The sequence below is a fragment of the Coccinella septempunctata genome, chromosome 2 (assembly GCF_907165205.1).
Source record: "Coccinella septempunctata chromosome 2, icCocSept1.1, whole genome shotgun sequence".
Taxonomy (NCBI): Eukaryota; Metazoa; Arthropoda; class Insecta; order Coleoptera; family Coccinellidae; genus Coccinella; species Coccinella septempunctata.
Window position 1 is genome coordinate 48,107,510 of NC_058190.1, and position 19,305 is coordinate 48,126,814.

Genomic DNA, 19,305 nt, shown 5'->3' on the forward strand with positions numbered 1-19,305 from the left:
CTCTCTCTCTCAACTGGAACAGGGCAAAAGACCACAACTTTTGGTTATTCTGACTTCAAAAGCAACGATCTGAAAGTTATCATTTCATCAACTGGTCCCCTACTCTAGTCTAGTATGTAGACAAGTTTGTTCATCCTTTTTATCAACATATCTCAAAATATAAACTATGAGAGAATCAAAGGAGAAACAATAATGGTTTTGTACTCGAGCCCTAACGTAATGGAAGATAAAAAAGGTGATAGGTAAATATCAATCATTGAATTCATGTCAATATTTTGAGAAATGCAAAATTCAATACTTCCAGAAGTGTGAAGCCATTTCCGTTGCATTATTGATCGATATTCTAGAGTCTAGATACCGGTACAAAGCTAGACTACACACAGACTGGTCGATTTGAGTTCCATTCAGCACGAATATCATTTTCAATTTCTCTCGCTCAACTTATTTCTCATGCATTCCAGCGAGTCCAAACTGCTCTTCAAGAAACAAATCCAATGGGAATGTATGAGAGCTGAGTGCAAAGTGTGAGAGAAATGGGGCAAGGCTTCCATAAAATAGCACATACTATATCTTTAAAACGGGGCAACAGATCGTTGGATTCACTCTCGATGTCCTAGTTCACTCCAGTATGAAATCAATCGAACGAAACCAATATCAGATGACCTACATTGGATACGGTGCATTCATCTATCTTCCAAACTGCATCAGTTCAACGGCCTTGGAAAATATCGGTTTTTCTCCACTTCTTTCAACCCGACTACGATAGCAGGGGGGGAATCCTAGATTCACGAAGGATTGCACAATTCATCAATGCATGTTTTTGCTCCGATACCTATTCCTTTTGGCATGTTGGCTTTTTCACTTGTTGAATGCTTCAATCCTGTTTTCCTATCTTCTGTATATACCATCTGAACTTTTTGGTAGCATTTGAGGAGATTATCATTATCGTTTAGAAAATTTGAACCTCAGTTAGTTATGCATAATAGCAGGATGAAATAATAAATGAAGTCTTAATAATCACTTCAACCAAGTTCGTAAGTTCTTAGACATAACAGATGGATTATTTACTTCGGCTGTGAAAAATCATGTAGAATCCCCTGTATAATTCAACTGCGCATCGAAAGTGTCCTTAAAATATGCCCAATATTTAGAAGTCCACTTGTTTCTGATAGCATAACCAACTTGAAGTACTGGAAATAATCGGGACATATTCCCCAATAACACTCTAGAAGATTGTTATTTCAATTGTGATCAAATTTCTCACACTTGCTGTTGGATATTGTGATCCATCATTTAAAGATCAATCATCTTTTCAGATACCAGCTCGAACTTTCTGAACTAAAATAATATCCTTCCTTCTGAAATAATTCAGTTCGAAAAAGGTTTCCTCTTCCTTTGTTTGAGGTTTCGTTTTATATTCGAGGCCTGTAGGGAATTCAAGCAGTAGAGTGAAGGAATTATTCCCTTTCATTTTTAGCAAATCTCCAGATTGTAGGAACAGAGATCAACTATAGTAACTGAACAAAAAATTAGTGGAAAGGTTCAGGAGAAGATATGGATTTTTATCAGTCCAACTCCACTAGTTTCTAGAATTTCCAACCTTGTATGAAACTTGCGTTTTTCATCTACGTTCGCAATTCGAGGTGAAAATAATATTACTCTAATTAATTATAATTTTTACGTTATTTCATCGACCTGCCATGTCGTGTTTATAGACAATTCATTTCAGCCTTCAACTCGAAGCGGGTTTAATGAAATTCAAATGTACTCGTAAAAGATAAAGTCACAATTGAGGACTTCCTGATCGCCATGGTCTTTTCGTCTCTATATACGTGACGAGAATTGTTTAGGAATATAATTCTTTATTGGTTCATTTCAGGAAATTAATGGAACACAGGCAATAGCCCCTCATCGAAAATTTTTTAAGACTTTTCAGTTCTTGAATAGATCGAGAATGTTCAATCTTGGACATATAAGGTTGGTGTAGGTAAATAGGCCTAGCTTTTGCTGTCAAGAAAGACAAAGTCTCTCTCAATCTTTTGAGTTGTAGCTTAAGAAAGAACGATCCTGTATAAATTGAACGATCTAACGATAAAGCTTGAGATCATTTGGGTTGCTCACAAAAATCCAGAGGAATCATTCACCAAACAAAATTCTCATCCCTAAATTTCCGTTCGAAAAACTCTTCGCATTATATCACGAAGAAAGAATCACCTAATAAAGGGATTTTCCACCGGGAAAGATAAAGAATATAATGGAACATCTCATGCGATATTAGTTCCTGGCGAAAGAAAGAATAATAGATTTTAGGCAACACAACTCCCTCAACTTCTTCCTCAATTTCCGAGCGAATTCAGGTAGAAAATACGTCGTTCTAAAACAGGATGCTGATTATATCCAGGCTGGATTGTTCCTCCGAGATAACGGAAAAGAGATCCATCCAGAAAGCTAAGATTACATCTGGTATCTGATTTCAGCTTCTGAGAAGTAACATTTGTTACATCGTTCTGTGAAAAAGGGTATTGAGTGCAGTTTAGTTTCATGAAATATTTGAGTATATGTCGAGAAACAGATCCTTTTGAATAGAACAATATTTATTTTCCAATGACACGTGCTGTTCTGTAAAGCATGCTATACCAAGTTATAACAGGACCTGCCAAATAAATTCCAAAAACTATTTTCGAAAAAATAAAGTTCGGAGAAAAACACTCTTATATCTCCTTATTATTATTGTGAAAAAATACAGTGCGCAAAAAAATTAACGCACATTATGGAAATTTATTCTACTGAAGGTGTTGTCAATGATAATTATTTTTATCAGAATTATGCATGCATATGTTATCCACTTTCAACGGTTTTCTTCAATACAGATGTTTTTTCCCAGCAGGAATAAAAAAAGATGATATCAGATTTTAAATGTATTGTCTCCATTCTGAAATCAGTTGTTCTCGATCAATTCTAGAGATCAATAGTTTTTCTTTCATTTGATTTTCTACACTCGATCGCTATGCAACGCGAAACACGCAATTTGACCCAAGAGGAATGTGCCCAAGCGGTAGTTTTGCGAGAAGAAGTGTGGACATACACAAGAATTGCAGAAAGGTTTGGAGACTCCCATACAAGTGTGTCCAGAATGTTGCAGCGATTCAGGGAGACAGGTATAAATGTCCGAAGACCAGGACAGGGTAGACCACGGGTAACAACTGCCATTCAAGAACGTTACTTGAGAGTGTCTTCGTTGAGACAACGGTTTGCAAGCGCTCGCCTCCTTCAAATTCAGCTTGAGCAAACTCATGAGGTGCAAATTAGCACTCAGACAATAAGAAATCGCCTCAGAGAATATGATTTAAGGCCTCGTGTCGCGGCAAGAGGCCCAGCTCTTACCCCAGCCCATTGAAGGGCGCGTTTAGATTTTGCGAGAGAGCATATCCATTGGGAAGAGGCCATTGGGAAAGAGTTCTCTTCACAGATGAGTCTAGATTCTGCCTCTACCATTGTGATCGACGTTCCCTTGTATACAGACGTCCACATGAAAGATATGCTCAGTGCAATTTCCTGAATACTACTGGTTTTGGGGGAGGATCGATTATGGTATGGGGTGGAATATCTTTGACTGCTCGCACAGACCTAGTGGTCGTTGATAATGGAGCTATGAATGCTGATAAGTATATAAGGAACATTCTTGAAGAGCATGTAGTGCCATTTGCCCCATACACTGGTGAAAATTTCATTTTTATGGACGATAATGCCAGACCCCATCGTGCGCGCATCGTTCAGGAGTACCTTGAAGAGGTTGAAGTCTCTCGAATGGAATGGCCAGCTAGAAGTCCAGATCTCAATCCGATTGAGCAGGTTTGGGACAACCTCAATAGAAGGCTGAGAAGTTCAGAAAATCATCCAGCTACTCTTAATGACTTAGGAATCCAACTTGGAGAAATCTGGGAAGGATTAGATCAGAACATTTTAAGATCACTCATTTTGAGTATAAACCGTTGTTACCGAGCTGTAATTAACGCAAGGGGTGGAAATACCAAGTATTAAATCACTTATCAGCATTTCAGTATTTTGAAAATTGTTCATTTCTCTTCTGTCACATAAGATTCGGTGAAATCCTGAATTTTTCTTTCATTTAATGTGTCTTGTTTCGTTCAAAACCTTCCCGAGAGAACATAAAAATAAGTTATAAAGTCAATGTAGAGTTAACTTTCATTAAAATTGAGAGTTTCAGAATGTGCGTTAATTTTTTTGCGCAGTGCATAATTGGATGACTGAGAACACTTGAATCCATTGTTCATAAAAATTTTAGTCCTCTCAGTTCAAATGACTGCCCTCGTGCTTGAAGCATCTGTCATGGAAACATCGCTAGAAAGAACCAAAATTTACTGTAGATCATTCGTTATTCCACGCTCGTATGAGGACGTGTTAAAAAGCTCACAAGATGTAACTCCGGCGAACAATTCTTAGTTGCCATACATAATCAGACTAGAATGAATTGTGTCAGTTGACAATAAGGGTATATGGGCATCCGAATATTCAAGCGAATATAATTAGTGTTTGTTGATGAGATGCCATACACTCCAGATACGTCGGTATACACTCCCACATCAACGAATTGGATTATACATTTAGAAACGAATTCAATTCCACGGGGATTGTATGTGACATGCATTCACAATTTCGAGTGCATATATGAAGGATCAATTGAAATCAGTCTGAGTAAACATTCTAGCGACCATGCTGTATTGTGAACTGAATAGGGATGGAATTGCAGAAACGCATCTTGAAAAACGTCAGGGTTTCAGACGGTTTCTTTGGCGAATTAGTTCATATTAAACAGCTGGATAGCAATAAGAACCTTTGGAAAAGATGTAATAACGTTAGCAGGTTTCTTCTTCTTCGGAGAGTTTTATGTTTCGTACAGGAATAGAATTAGAACTGCAGCCCTCCACTGCCATAACTAGGCAGCAAGTAAATTCTTATTAATGACAATGTTAACAACCCAATAAGCAAGGTCGTCTAGTGTTCTATGGGATTTTAAAGTTGAGGTTCTGTGACTGAACGTAATTCTTAAGTTCTGTTGTACCTATCATAGACTAAGGTGAATCAAAAACATGGTCCGTATACTTTTTAGGAAAAAAATATTAACAACATAACTACTAAATACCTTTGAAATGTTCTGTGAGAATAATATTCTCGAGATAAATTTCACATTGCCTGTTTCACTATTTTCGCTTTTACTTCATTATCGATGGATATTTTGAAGCGAAATTTTAAGGTCAGATAGTACTCGATACGATCTTTAAAATCAGTTATCGGAACACCCCTCATCCCTATTCAAAATCAAGGGATTGTACTAAAAGCTGAAATTGACTGGTCCGAGCGTTTTTCCACGTTTTCATTTCAAAATCTCGGTGTTAAGTTTTCGTTGGACCACGCTGTATATATTTTCTTGCTGATTCGTGCCCTCTTCTGCAAGGCCACTAAACAAAGCCCTTTTTCATCCAAAAGCCATATGTACCGTAGGAATCGGGCAAAACCTGAAGATTGCCACGAACTTAAACAGTTCATTCTGTGTGCTGGATTATCCCAGGACGTTATTCGTTCCGGATATTGCCTTGGCCTCATGAAGTAAGCGACTGAACACAAGTTCCGTTCCCGATAAATCTGCTTTTATACGAGCTGTACTCTATCACCAGAGATTTCACTCGATGTTCTTGGTCTCCTTGATCGGTCTCGATGTGTTTTTCATCGGTTGAGGAAGAGCTTCGTAATCCTATTGTTTACTGTCCTCCCCAATATATCTTTTTCGACTGGGAAACACTAGAAACAAGGTTTTTCCAAGGGAAACATTGGCAAGTAAATTATTTCAGAATGAGTAGGAACCAAACCCTCTCTCTGGAACATATAAGACGGCGAATGAACATACTGCTCAAAAATTGATGCGAATATTTTGAGAATACGAGGATATATTGAAAAATTCTTAGCCTACTATAGTACCAAACAAAATTTCAATGTCAAAATATTTTACTACTCAACATATTCTCCTCTTTATTGGATACATTCATTTCAGCAAACCTGCAACGTCTCTAGACCTTTCAAAAAAAATTTTTCTTCTTGCTCTGCAAACCAAACCTCCACAGCTTTTATTACCTCCTCGTTGGAAGAAAATTTACGGCCTTTTAAACTTTTCCTTCAGTTGAGGAAAGAAATGATGGATGGAGCCAAATCTGGTGAATAAGGGGGGTGTTCTAGCCAACATGTAATTTGTGTGCAAGGGCGTTGTCCTGCAAAAACAAAACACATTGGGATAGCTTTCCGTGTCTTTTCTCTTTAATTTTTTACCATAGAGTTGTCAGTAATTTCGAATAGTATTCTCCGGTTATTTTTCTACCCTTATCCAAAAGATCAAACATGATTACGCTATGGCAATCCTAAAAAACTGAAGCAAGAACTTTTCCAGCAGGTTTTTGGATATGAAACTTCTTAGGTCTCGGAGAACCAGAGTGTCACCATTCCATCGATTGTTGCTTTGTTTCTGGATCGTAGAAATGTACCCAAGTCTCACCCATAGTAACAATTCGGTTTAAGAAGTCTATATCGTTTTCAAATCGAGCACAGATCGAACGCGATGCTTCTACCCTTGCACGCTTTTGGTCAACATTCAAACATTTGGGGATCCATTTTATAGCAATTTTTCTCATGTCCAAATGGACTTGAACTATATGATGAACTAGTTCGTATGAAATATTCAGTGCTTCAGATATCCGTTTTCGCTCAATTCGACGGTCTGATAAAATCATTTCATGAACTGCATCGATATTTTCGGGAACTGCCACAGAAACTGACCTTCCCGATCGGTCATCATCTTCAATGGAAAATTTACCGCTTTTGAAGCTTGCAGTCCAATTTTTCACGGTCGCATACGAAGGACATTGATCACCAAGGGTATTATAGATATAACAAAAACCTCACCTGAAACATATAACTAACAATCATAATTCAATTTCCCAGGCTTAGCGGAAACCTTCGATATTTCAACATGGACAGACATTCCCTTCCAGTCGCTGAATAATCTATGAGATCCAAGTGAAGCATCTGAATTATCGATAAACCTACACCTCCCTCCCTCTATCGTTTCCCGGTAAACTCATAAATAAGGGTGGCAAAGAACATCCTTCAAAACAAATAGAAATCACAACGCGTATCATTAAGTCCGAAATTACTGAAAAGGCGCTACTTCATTTTTGTGTAATTAGAGTACCTACGTATTTAAAATGTTTCGCAAACAGATCCAATGAGCTCATCTTCCTGTTTTGCCTCCTTTGTGGGGGAAATCTCTGAGAAAATTGCCTTCCTACGTTATCTCGTAGATGAAGAAAGTTGTGTACTCTTGTTTATTAACTGTTGGAATAATGGGAAGGAGTCGAATCAATGGGTTTCCCATTCTTCATAGCTGGTACTTTCAGAAGAGCTCTGAAGATTTAAATTTTCAGACGGAAATTTTGAATTACCAATTTAATATGCGAGAACTGTGTATAACACTTATTATAAGTTTTATAAGGCACATATTCTACAAAAATATATTCGAGGAATCTTGTTATGTTATAGGTACACGACATGATAAAGAACCTCCCTGTAGAACAGGAATTAAATCCAACTTTGACAGGCTCATGTCCTGAAGAGAAGTTATGAACTTTCCAAACTAATTTCATCGGCTAAATTCATCTTGTCTGATCTTTGTCTTTGCTGGAAATATGAAGAGAACCACAGGGCACAGACAAAGTTAGTGTAATTTGGATACTTTCGCAAAATCGAGAAATGAAACGGGTATTGACATTGTTTTCGGGCATATCAGACTTCTTCCAGTCGAAAATAATCAGCTTCTACGGGCAGGGGAAAATTCAGGGATAAGAAGTACCTATTCAATGTCGTTAGCAATTAAAAAACTTTTTCATATGCTCTCTTTCAAATTCCAACTTTTCAATACGAATGTTACTTTCATGGACAAGAATCCAACTGAAAAAATGATTTCAAGACCGGAACTCGGAAGAAATTCGAGAGATAGAGAAAAAAGCATACCTAAACGCCACCTTGGGGAAATCTGTTTTCAACATTTCTTGTATAAGGAATCTTTCGAAAGAAACTACCTCAGTTCGTTTCCTCCTCATTTTGAGGAGCATTTTTCGCCCCTCTAGTAAAATAAATTCATATACTAAGTGACATAGAAAACAGAACACTCAGTATTAATGAATCTTTCAAAAAGAGGTCAGTCAGGATAAGAAAATTGCAAGCATATCTATATAGTGGTTTTTGTGAATTTACATGTTCTCACAGAAAAGTAAATACCTACATATTTATGCGATACCTAATTGTATTTTGTGGCTACAATTGGTATTTGATAGTCATCCACAACTGCTTCAATTTGTTACTTTTGAGAGTTTGGTTCTTTGAATTTCTGGTATCTCTATGGTATGCTATGATCATAATGAAAACACTGAATGATTTGAGAGGATTTTTATGTTCGGAGCAAACCCAGCACATCAATAAAAAATTATATTCCGAAAGTTGTTTCATTCGATAAAATCGTTTGTGAGATATAACTGAAAATTACACCTAGGATATTCAACAACCTGTATCTTTTCAATCGACCCGAATTGAATAAAATGGTAAAGGCAAGAGGTATTTCTTTTGACCTCAAGAATATTCTGTTGAAATATATGTACAAGTCAAAGACTCACCCTGTATGGAAGATTTCGGTGGGGAAATAGGTTGCCAACAAAATAACAATCCAGAAGAAGGTTCGCTTCCAGTAAAAATCATTCCGATTTATTTTAAATCATTAATTAGAATTAATCATTTATAAATAATTCAACTTTTTGTGCTATCGTTTACGCCATATCGAAATTGTTGGTACATATAATTCAGCCTGTGTTTATATTACGAACTATGTACGGAACTGACCCAATATATAATTTTATTTGCGATGGAAATATAGGATTAACCTTGAATATTTGAGTTGGGACAGTTGCGATATTAGTTCCGGGACATCAAAACGTTTTTGCTGCTCCGAAAATTCCAGAAACGCAAATTTTATTACAGTTCGGCGAAACTTCTGTTCCCGTTGAGTAGAAATAGGTTGCGGTTTTCATGTAATTGTTCCTGTTCTACACCACGCAGAATATTCCTTGTGATTTATGCGGCGAGTGTCCTGAAATAGCCAGACTCCTTCGAGTGATATTTTAATTTGATCCAGCAAATTATTTCTTGGCACATCAGTGCCTCCTGATTGGACGCCCTCGTTTCAGATTGAAGAGCTCGATCGTTCAATCGAGAATTTGATTGTTGAATCGAATTATTGTCAGTTAATTTTCATGAAAAAACATTAACGGCCGGTTTCATAATCAAACCTAAAGTCGCTTTAATTTTAAAGCTTCCTTTAACCCTACTAAAAATGACAGTAAAGGAAGTTTTAAGCTTAAAGTGATTATGAAACTGGACGTAACCCATCTAGATTTCATCGAAAGAGTCTTATAGTTATTTTTATTCTCATCTCATTAGTCTTGCCATCTACTACAGCTTACTTAATTTGTAGTTCCATTAAACCAAGTTCGAATTTCAGATTACGAATAGTCATTTTCCACAAAATTCTACATTATGAAAATAACGGAATTCGTAAACTCGGTTCTTTTTCCGTTGGACGTTGTAAAAATCACTCAATTTCAAATTAACAGAATATAATCCTAACCATTAAAGAGTATAATGAAATTCAAATGTCTGTGAAAATCATTCTTTCGTTGAATATTTCGCCTGAAGTTCATTGATAATGAAAAAAGCGAACATAAACTGAAATTTTGTGGGGGAATAAAACCATCCACAATCCATACTCGCTAAATTAGGTCCTGTCGTTTGCATAGAAAGTGTGGCACTTTTTTACACTAGGTGAAATTTACACTCGATTTTAGTATTCGTTTGCTGATTGGATTACACCAGTGTAGAGGTGGTGTAGTTTATCTACACGTTGACGAAATGTGGTGTAATATTTGTGTTCTGTGGTGTGAAATGTAAAATTTTATGTTAATGTCACAGACGTCACAGTAATCTACTTCAAAATGGATACGATTAAATTTGAAATTTGCGATGAGTTCATCACATTACAAGAGGATGGAAAAGTAACAACCCTTCTGAGAAACGTAACCATAGATTAAATATAAATTTTTGGTCTATGAGCATAACAACCTAACTTCAGTGATTTTTTTCATTCGATTGCACAACTACAATGAAAATCAGCTGATTCAAAGTGCAGTGTAGATTACACTACACCAAGAAAAGGACGACCTATTGAAAAGCTCCATTTCATATCAAACATTGTTTTACGAGGGTTGCAATTTAGGTATTGAAAACTGACAACACTGGTGTTGTCAAGTGAAATTTGTCATTGGCATCTTGAAGTTTTTTCACAGTATTCATTCTCAGAAAGTTTTTGAGTGCGAGCAATATTTGTCTTGTTCAATTTCGTTTATTATTCACCTGTCTTATTCTTGAAGGCATCTTGAAGTTTTTTCACAGTATTCGTTCTCAGAAAGTTTTTGAGTGCAAGCATCGAGTGTTAAACCCTTTGGTGCAAGCAATATTTGTCTTGTGCAATTTCGTTTATTATTCACCTGCCTTATTCTTGAAGACGTGATCCATTCATTATGATGATGACAAATAAAAACCAGTACAGAAAAATGATTTTGCCTCTGAGGCAAATACTTTTATATCCTCAAAAACTCGTAAGAAATCAGAAATTCACATTTCGCATAATCTCCGGGTTCTTTCCGCATTGAATCTACCCAGTAAACAAGAGCCCATTTGAGTTTATGTACAATTATCGAGGAATGCAAAAGTCATGTAAAATCCTCGACTGTCCCATGATGTTCGTCGGACGTAAGTAACTTTTTCTAGGGAAACTTTCAGATCGTAGCTGAAACCATTTTCACACTCCCTTCGTCAACAAACTCACAGGAAACCATTCAGTAGGTATACTGGTGCAGAAACCGAATAAATAGAGCTGAAACTCGTAACAAAGGATGGGTCTTTGTGAACCTCTTGGAATTTATATTGGGTGGGTTGCTGGCCAATAGAAAAATTCCTGCATTTTTATCGGAAATGTCCAGGGGGTATGAAAAAACATGAAACCCTACAGCATTATCCCAAATATCATCGATGAATTCTACTTCAGCTTCCTTTTTCGTGCAACGTTTGAAAAATTATGCTTTTCCAACTAGAATGACGGTCTCTAAGTTAAGCAAATAGGGGAGACTGGGGAGGGTTGATACGTTTTTTGGAATTTTTATTCTGGAAACGGAATTATATGAAGAAGCAGGACTTTTCTTATATTATATAATTCTTCAATTAATCGTTCAACAAAATAAATATAGAAGTCGCTAAACATAAACATCTTATTCTGTACAGAACGTTGAACACAAAAACATGCAAACTGTCTCAAGCCTCCCCACATATGGGAGGATTGATACGATGTACTGGGAGAGTAATCGAGAGGATTATTCAGCTCAGTAGGTAGGTCAGCAATGATACTGGCTTGCTTTGGTCCTATAGGTGTAGAAAAATCAGGAAATTGTCAGTAAGTCACTTCCACACAAGAAAAGTCGGCCTGGTTAAATACATGGGGATTGTACGGTTTTTAAAAATCCCTTTGATATGTTGGATGGTGAAGACGCCTTCATGTAGGCGTATCCAACTAGCTACGGAATATTTTTTGAAGATTATACATGTATCAGGCCTCCCCTAGACAAATGTCTCAAACCTCCCTGAAAGCAATTTTTAAAGTGATTTATGTTTTCATCTTATACCCATATATTTTGAAAAGCGAATAAAACTGTAAATTGAGTAGTTTTATGCATATTTCCCAGTGAAATGTTTGTTTATGCCGAAGAATTAATGCATGATCATAAAACCCTTAGGTAACTTGAGTAAAAACTTACAATTTCTCACCTCGAAACACTCTTCCTTGAATATTTCACAAACAAACTACTGTTAGCCTTACATATTAACGTCACGCAATGCCCTCTGCCAAAGAATAGTGTTCACTAGTATAATACTTTTGGAAACGGCTACAGATCGCGGATATAAGCCTGTATCAAGCCTCCCCATGTATCAATGCTCCCTAGTCTCCCCTACTAGGTTATCGTGAAAATGAGATCTTTTTTGATAACACGAGAAATTGAAGAAACTTTAATAATTCAGGTTGGATTAATGTTGTATACGGCATATTATTCTTCATAATGAGTACCTAACAATAATTTCCTGAAAAAACTCTGTAGTGAGTAAAACTCACTCAAGGAATTTCTGGATCTACACAGGGTGTAAATGGAATAAGTTACGAAAAAGTTAAAGCAGTGATTCCTTGAGAATTATACCACTGAAGACGCTCTTCAAGAGCAGGGACTCTTCAATGGTATAATATGAATAAGGAGACAGGTTTTTTCGAAACAAATTCAAGGGGTGGCTTTTTTCGTCCCAATCATCTATAGGGGAACGAAGTTTTTTCCATTACCTTCTCGTTCCCATAAAATGTCTGTCCAATATCATTTCTGTCAGATTTCTGGGTTCTAAGTAAAAAATTAAAATTGTTTTTCAGATGACATCTTTAGTTCTTTAGGGGATTGTTTATCTGGGCTCCGCTTCTCATTTATTGTTGGATGTATTCGAGAAAACCAGCAAAAAACGTGTAACTACCCTTGAAAAACCTATTTGTTCTCAATCTCCACATCAACCCTACGACACTGATTTCCAGCATCGTGATCTGAATCCTCTCGCTATTTTCACGCGGAAATCTGTATTGCAGGAGGAATCTTCTCGAGCAATCCCAGACAAAAAGTAAATCCAGACCGAAAGGACAAACAATCAGTAGAACGGCATGGATGTAAGAGTCCAAATATCATAAGAACCAGTCTGATTACTCTCGGTTTCACTATGTCTCCTCGTCCACAGACCTAACGATTTAAAGTTTCCGGTTGGAATAAACACTTCGATCCGGTGAACATCCGATACTGGAACGACAGAAGTTTGATAGCTGCTGGAATTGAAACCTGCAACATACTCCCTTAATAATGGCGTCGAGCGGTCGTGAAGTTAGCCCTGGGGCATCAAAACTTTTCGCTGCCGAGAGTTAAGTAGCTACGTTCGTTGTAAAAATTAAATGAGCTGGGCCGTGAATCCCGGAAGTGAGGGCGTTCAAGGCGTAGCCATTAAAACCAATAACGAAATCAAAAGTTCAACCAAGTTGCTGGATCGTGAAACTCTGTAAACGCTCAATTATTTCAATTCTCTGTCTGCTCAATAATTACATTTTTGGGCATCTGCAATCTGACAAAAATATATTTTCCATTCAAAAATGCATCGGAAAAGAAATAATAGGCGCAACCGTTCGGTTTTGACGACGTTCTGACCCCATCTTTCTGGGAATCTTTCGAAGATCAGCTTTCTAGTCGTTTATATCTAAATAAAAGTATCTGAAAATGGAAATGTGATACATATTCTGAAAGAACAACTCTTTCAGTAATAAATCTGAGAATTTCATCCATCTCGGCGCAACCGTTCGGTCTTGACGAATTTTTAACTGAACCCATCTTTTTCAGGATTTTTCGAAGGTCAGCTTTCGAGTCGTTTATCTCTAAATAAATGTAGTCGTAGATGGAAATGTGATACATATTCTGAAAGAGCAACTCTTCTAGTAATAAATCTGAGAATTTCATCCATCTAGTTATAACCGTTCGGTCTTGACGAATATTTAACTGAACCCAGCTTTTTCAGCATTTTTCGAAGATCAGATTTCGAGTCGTTTATCTCTCAATAAAAGTAACCGCAGATAAAAGTGTGATACATTTTCTGAAAGATCAACTCTTTTAGTAATGAATCTGAGAATTTCATCCATCTAGGTATAACCGTTCGGTCTTGACGAATTTTTAACTGAACCCAGCTTTTTCAGCATTTTTCGAAGATCAGATTTCGAGTCGTTTATCTTTCAATAAAAGTAACCACATATGGAAATGTGATACATATGATGAAAGAGCAACTCTTCTAGTAATAAATCCGAAAATTTCATCCATCTAGGTGCAACCGTTCGGTCTTGACGAATTTTTAACTGAACCCATATTTCTCAGGATTTTTCGAAGGTCATCTTTCGAGTCGTTTATCTCTCAATAAAAGTGACCATAGATAGAAATGTGATACATATTCTGAAAGAGCAACTCTTCTAGTAATAAATCTGAGAATTGCATCCATCTAGGTGCAACTGTTCGGTCTTGACGAATTCTTAACTGAACCCATCTTTTTCAGGATTTTTCGAAGCTGAGCTTTCGAGTCGTTTATCTCTCAATAAAAGTGACCCTAAATAGAAATGTGATACATATTCTGAAAGAGCAACTCTTCTAGTAATAAATTTGAGAATTTCATTCATCTAGGTGCAACCATTTGGTTTTGACGAATTTTTAACTGAACTCATCTTTTTCGGGATTTTTAGTATGTCAGCTTTCGAGTCGTTCAACTCTCAATAAAAGTAATCGTAGATTGAAATGTTATACATGTTCTGAAAGAGCAACTCTTCTAGTAATAAATCTGAGAATTTCATCCATCTCAGCACGACTGTTCGATCTTGAGGAAGTTTCAACTGACCCCATCTTTTTGGGAATTTTTCGAAGGTCAACTTTCGAGTCGCATAGCTTCCAGGAAAATTATCGTAGATCTAAATGTGATACATATTCTGAAAGAGCAATTCCCCTAGTAATAAATCTGAGAATTTGATCTATCACAGCACAACCGTTTGGTCTTGAGGAAGTTTTAACTGACCCCATCCTTTTGGGAAAAAAAAACTATTCTAAAAAGGTGCATGGAATTTTGATAATCCTTCGATTTTCGAGGAAAACTTGTAGCTGTGTTGGTGAAACCGGGCAAAAGTCTAGCAAAAACCGACGATCCACTCAGGTTTATCATAAAATCCCAGAGCGAAATACAAGGTATTCATTAGAAAAAAAGCATTTTTCTAATAAACTTGGATAATAAGATAATTAATCTAAAATCTAGTACTCCCATATCCCAACTCAAAAACAAGGGGTTAATGTACCCTTAGAAATTCGGTTTGTTTTTCGTGCCCATAAACGAATCACGAAGAAATTTAACCGAAAGCCTTTGATGTGAAAATCGCACCCCATTCTCTTTTTTTTTTCAATCAATCAGCTAGCCTACGATGGCTTATCTTTACTGCGAAATTTTTGAAAGACCAACGATTCCACGTACACCGATAAAATAATCGTTTTCGGAAACATTCATGGCAAGCCCACGTCCAAACGCCAGCAGTGAGCAAGATATTCTGATTTCCATAACGACCACGGACGTTGAAACAGATAAAACCAAAGATACCGTTTCCTTTTACGTGACGATCGGAGATAATTGAAATATGTTATTAGGTCATTCACCGATAGAAAGGTCCCTTAGGGTTCGTGCAACGAAATCGGACTAACCTTGAACCCGCACCTCACCTTTTTATGGGGTTGCTACACACTTTCAGCATTTAACGGACGTCTATAAGGATTTCATCGATCGAGAAGCGTTTTCTGTTTTCGTTATATTAGATTGGTCGGGACATAATTGGTTTCTCTGTGTCCCAGGTTGAAACCATCCCTTTCACTGTGCCCACTTCCAAGGAGTTATAAATCACGTAAGAGAAAAGTTTCCTTCCTGTCAACAGTACATTCCATCCGGCTTGTGGCATCACTCGTTTGGTTTATTATTTCCAATAAGTCACCCTCGGACAAAAAACCTAAAATAGCACCTCTTTGTGTTAACATTCTCGAGGTAAAAAAAAGTATCCCTCCTCTATTCTATTGTTTGATATACGAGGGTCTATTGATATCTAGTTAGCCTAGACCAGTTCCATGCATAAAAAAAATATTGCATTACCATAGCAATGAACAATAACTCATTAGAAGTGTCGGTGTGATGTTTGAGGTCAAAAAAGTAAACCAGAGTTACGCAATACATTGAAAGAAAGAAGATGTCCACCGAAATTGTGAAAATCGAAAAATTGTAGTATCGAGCCATCATCAAGTACCTGTTTTTAAAAGGGTTAAGAGGTAAGCAGATTTACGAAGATATTTTTAATACCCTTGGTGATCAATTACCTTCGTATGCGACCGTGAAAAATTGGACTGCAAGCTTCAAAAGAGGTAAATTTTCCATTGAAGATGATGACCGATCGGGAAGGCCAGTTTCTGTGTCAGTATCCGAAAATATAGATGCAGTTCATGACAAAATTTTATCAGACCGCCGAATTGGGGTACGGATATCTGAAGCACTGAATATTTCATAAGAACGCGTTCATCATATAGTTCACGTCAACTTGGACATGAGAAAAATTGCTTCAAAATGGATCCCCAAATGTTTGAATGTTGACCAAAAGCGTGCAAGGGTAGAAGCATCGCGTCCGATCTGTGCTCGATTTGAAAACGATGTAGACTTCTTAAACCGACTTGTTACTATGGATGAGTCTTAGGTACATTTCTACGATCCAGAAACAAACCAACAATCGATGGAATGGCGACACTCTGGTTCTCCAAGACCTAAGAAGTTTCGTGTCCAAAAATCTGCTGGAAAGGTTCTTGCTTTAGTTTTCTGGATTGCCATGGAGTAATCATGATTGATTTTTTGGATAAAAGTAGAACAATAACCGAAGATTACTATTCGACATTACTGACCACTCTACGGGAAAAAATTAGAGAGAAAAGACGCGGAGAGCTATCCAAAGGTGTTTTGTTTTTGCAGGACAACGCAACGTCCCTGCACACAAATCTCATGTTTTCATGCAAAAAATCCATGATTTAGGGTTTGAATTACTAGAACACCCCCCTTATTCACCAGATTTGGCTCCATCCGACTATCATCTCTTTCCTCAACTGAAAAAATGTTTAAAAGGTCGTAAGTTTTCTTCCAACGAGGAGGTTATAAAAGCTGTGGAGATCTGGCTTGCAGAGCAAGAAGAAACATTTTTTTGAAAGGTCTAGAGACGTTGCAGGTTCGCTGTAATAAATGTATCCAAATAAGAGGACGATATATTGAGTAATAAAATGTTTTGACATTGAAATTTTGTATGGTTCTATAGTAGGCTAAGAATTTTTTAATATATCCTCGTAGATCTGTCTTTCTTTCCTTTTTAATTTCTACTTCCCTCAGGTTCACTGAATGGAAGTTCAACTAAAACATTTATCCTATATTTTCAATGAGAAATTTCATCATACAAATAGGTTTGCAGGTGTGACAAGCAAGATACGATCGAAAGGGGCACCCATATGCAAAGGGACTCCATGTTCTCATTCAGAACGGTCGGATTTTTACGATGAGAAAATTTGATCTCCTATTCGTTTCTAATGGTGATGAGGAGCATCTGAACTGGGCAATTTGTCACATCCAGACACATTTCGACGTCTGGCGTGTAGCTGGAATACGTCGAATAAAGCCGATATAAATTCTCCGAAGCTTCCTTCCTTGAACGGATGAAAGTGAATGCTGTTGAAGAAAATTCTGACGACAAAAGGGCACTTTCGTTCCCGAGGATATATGGGAAGAATGTGAGAGTACTTCACTATTGATACGGGCAAAGGATCTCCAACTAAATTGCAAGAAAGAGTTCATCATCGACGGGTGCTTATACTGATCTATTTACATCCAGATAAAGACTGAGACAGGCAATAAAGCTACATGAAATGGAACTATACAAACAAAGCCTTGAATTCAATACCTAGTTATTTCTTTTCTTATGAATATCTGTGGAATTCTCAATTTTCTCCTAATAAACAATTATTGTCTGGAACGTTTCTTAATTGTTCCGATACTAAATTTTGGTTTCAATTTTCACATTCGAAAATCTTTTTTTCAGATGTTATAATGCCAAGACAATGATACTCCAGAACTGCCGTAGCACGAATTATAGCTGAATCAATATCGTCATCAACTGTGTTCAATGAACTAGTTCTAACAATCGTACCATCAATGTTTCTATGGATGTGGTTTCTTTCAATAACACGAATCAAGCACTGTTGTACAACATATACATCGGTGAACTGCCGATTGACAACATATCCGACAGTGATGTCAATATTACGAAGACAATCACCAGGCTGACGTCTCCATTGGCCGTCACTATAGCAGTGATGCTGGTATTCCTGTTCTCCCCTATGATATTAGTCGGGAATTCGTTGGTTCTTGTGGCCATGTACAGGTTCAAGAGGCTAAGAACGCCGAGCAACTACTTGATTATGTCGCTGGCAACCTCAGACTTAGGAATAGGTGAGTATGTTTGATAACTCCAGACCAAAATATTCTGTATGACCAAGAAATGAGTAAAAAACTATTGGAATCGAACTTTCAGCTAACTAGTGTGTTTTTGAGAGACATTTGTCGGTGTGAGTTCCAAACTCTACTGAGTGTTCGAAATATTGATAATGTTTGCCTGATCCAGAGTGTAACATTTTGGATTGGGATCGTTAATTCGCAAGTTATTGCCTGAAAAAGGTTGCCCTTGGGCCTCTGGACATAATTAGATATTATCGTGCTAACCAAAATCCTTCACTTACTCTCAGTTATCACGATTTATCAGAAAATATTTGTGAAAATCCAAATGGAGTTCATTTAGGCGGTTTTCATCCCAGAAATTGACAAGAATTCAATAAAATTCTTTTCATAAGGTGAGAAACAAAGTGAGGTAACTTTTTTAAGGGAAACCATTTCCACTTGAATGAGGAAATATCCTCAAACTAATTCATTGATGAATAATTCATTTTGCGTAGAGTAGAGAAAGACAAATTTCAATCCTAAAAACGATAATTATCTCAACTGACTCATTCATCCTGACACTCCTGACTAACGAACTTCCCTGAAGAACTGGAACGTTGAACCCTGTCTGGAATTCAGATATGAACGGAGCAAGTGCTCCAAGAAATTGGGGGGATGCGAATGAATGGGTTTCTAATTAGAATCCCCCAATCGCCAATATCCTCATCAGGAAATAGCGGTGATTGCCCTTTTCATTGAACAAAATTACAGGGTTCCACAGGTCAGATTAGTATTTCAACAACACATGAGGTTAACTTCATCAACCTCCCAAATCTCTGTTCAACATTCAAAATGGTACGCATATACAGAGCGAGTACAAAGTAACACACAAAAGCTATGTCAGTTATTTATTATTTTGCAGGAAAATGCTCTCCAACATGTCTATTTTTATTTTATGATCTTGGAGTTTGTCATGCA

The 19,305-nt window shown here is 37.1% G+C and overlaps 1 protein-coding gene across 2 annotated transcripts in view; it reads left to right on the forward strand.

The window, feature by feature from the left end:
- The window catches only part of LOC123308474 (trace amine-associated receptor 1-like), a 50,920-nt gene that overhangs the window by 17,418 nt on the left and 14,197 nt on the right, over nucleotides 1-19,305 (forward strand). For both annotated transcript variants that reach the window (XM_044891135.1, XM_044891136.1), the window contains exon 2: nucleotides 17,933-18,342. In XM_044891135.1, the coding sequence (XP_044747070.1) occupies nucleotides 18,054-18,342 (289 nt within the window). In that variant the 5' untranslated portion in view covers nucleotides 17,933-18,053. The remainder of the gene's footprint in view (nucleotides 1-17,932; nucleotides 18,343-19,305) is intronic.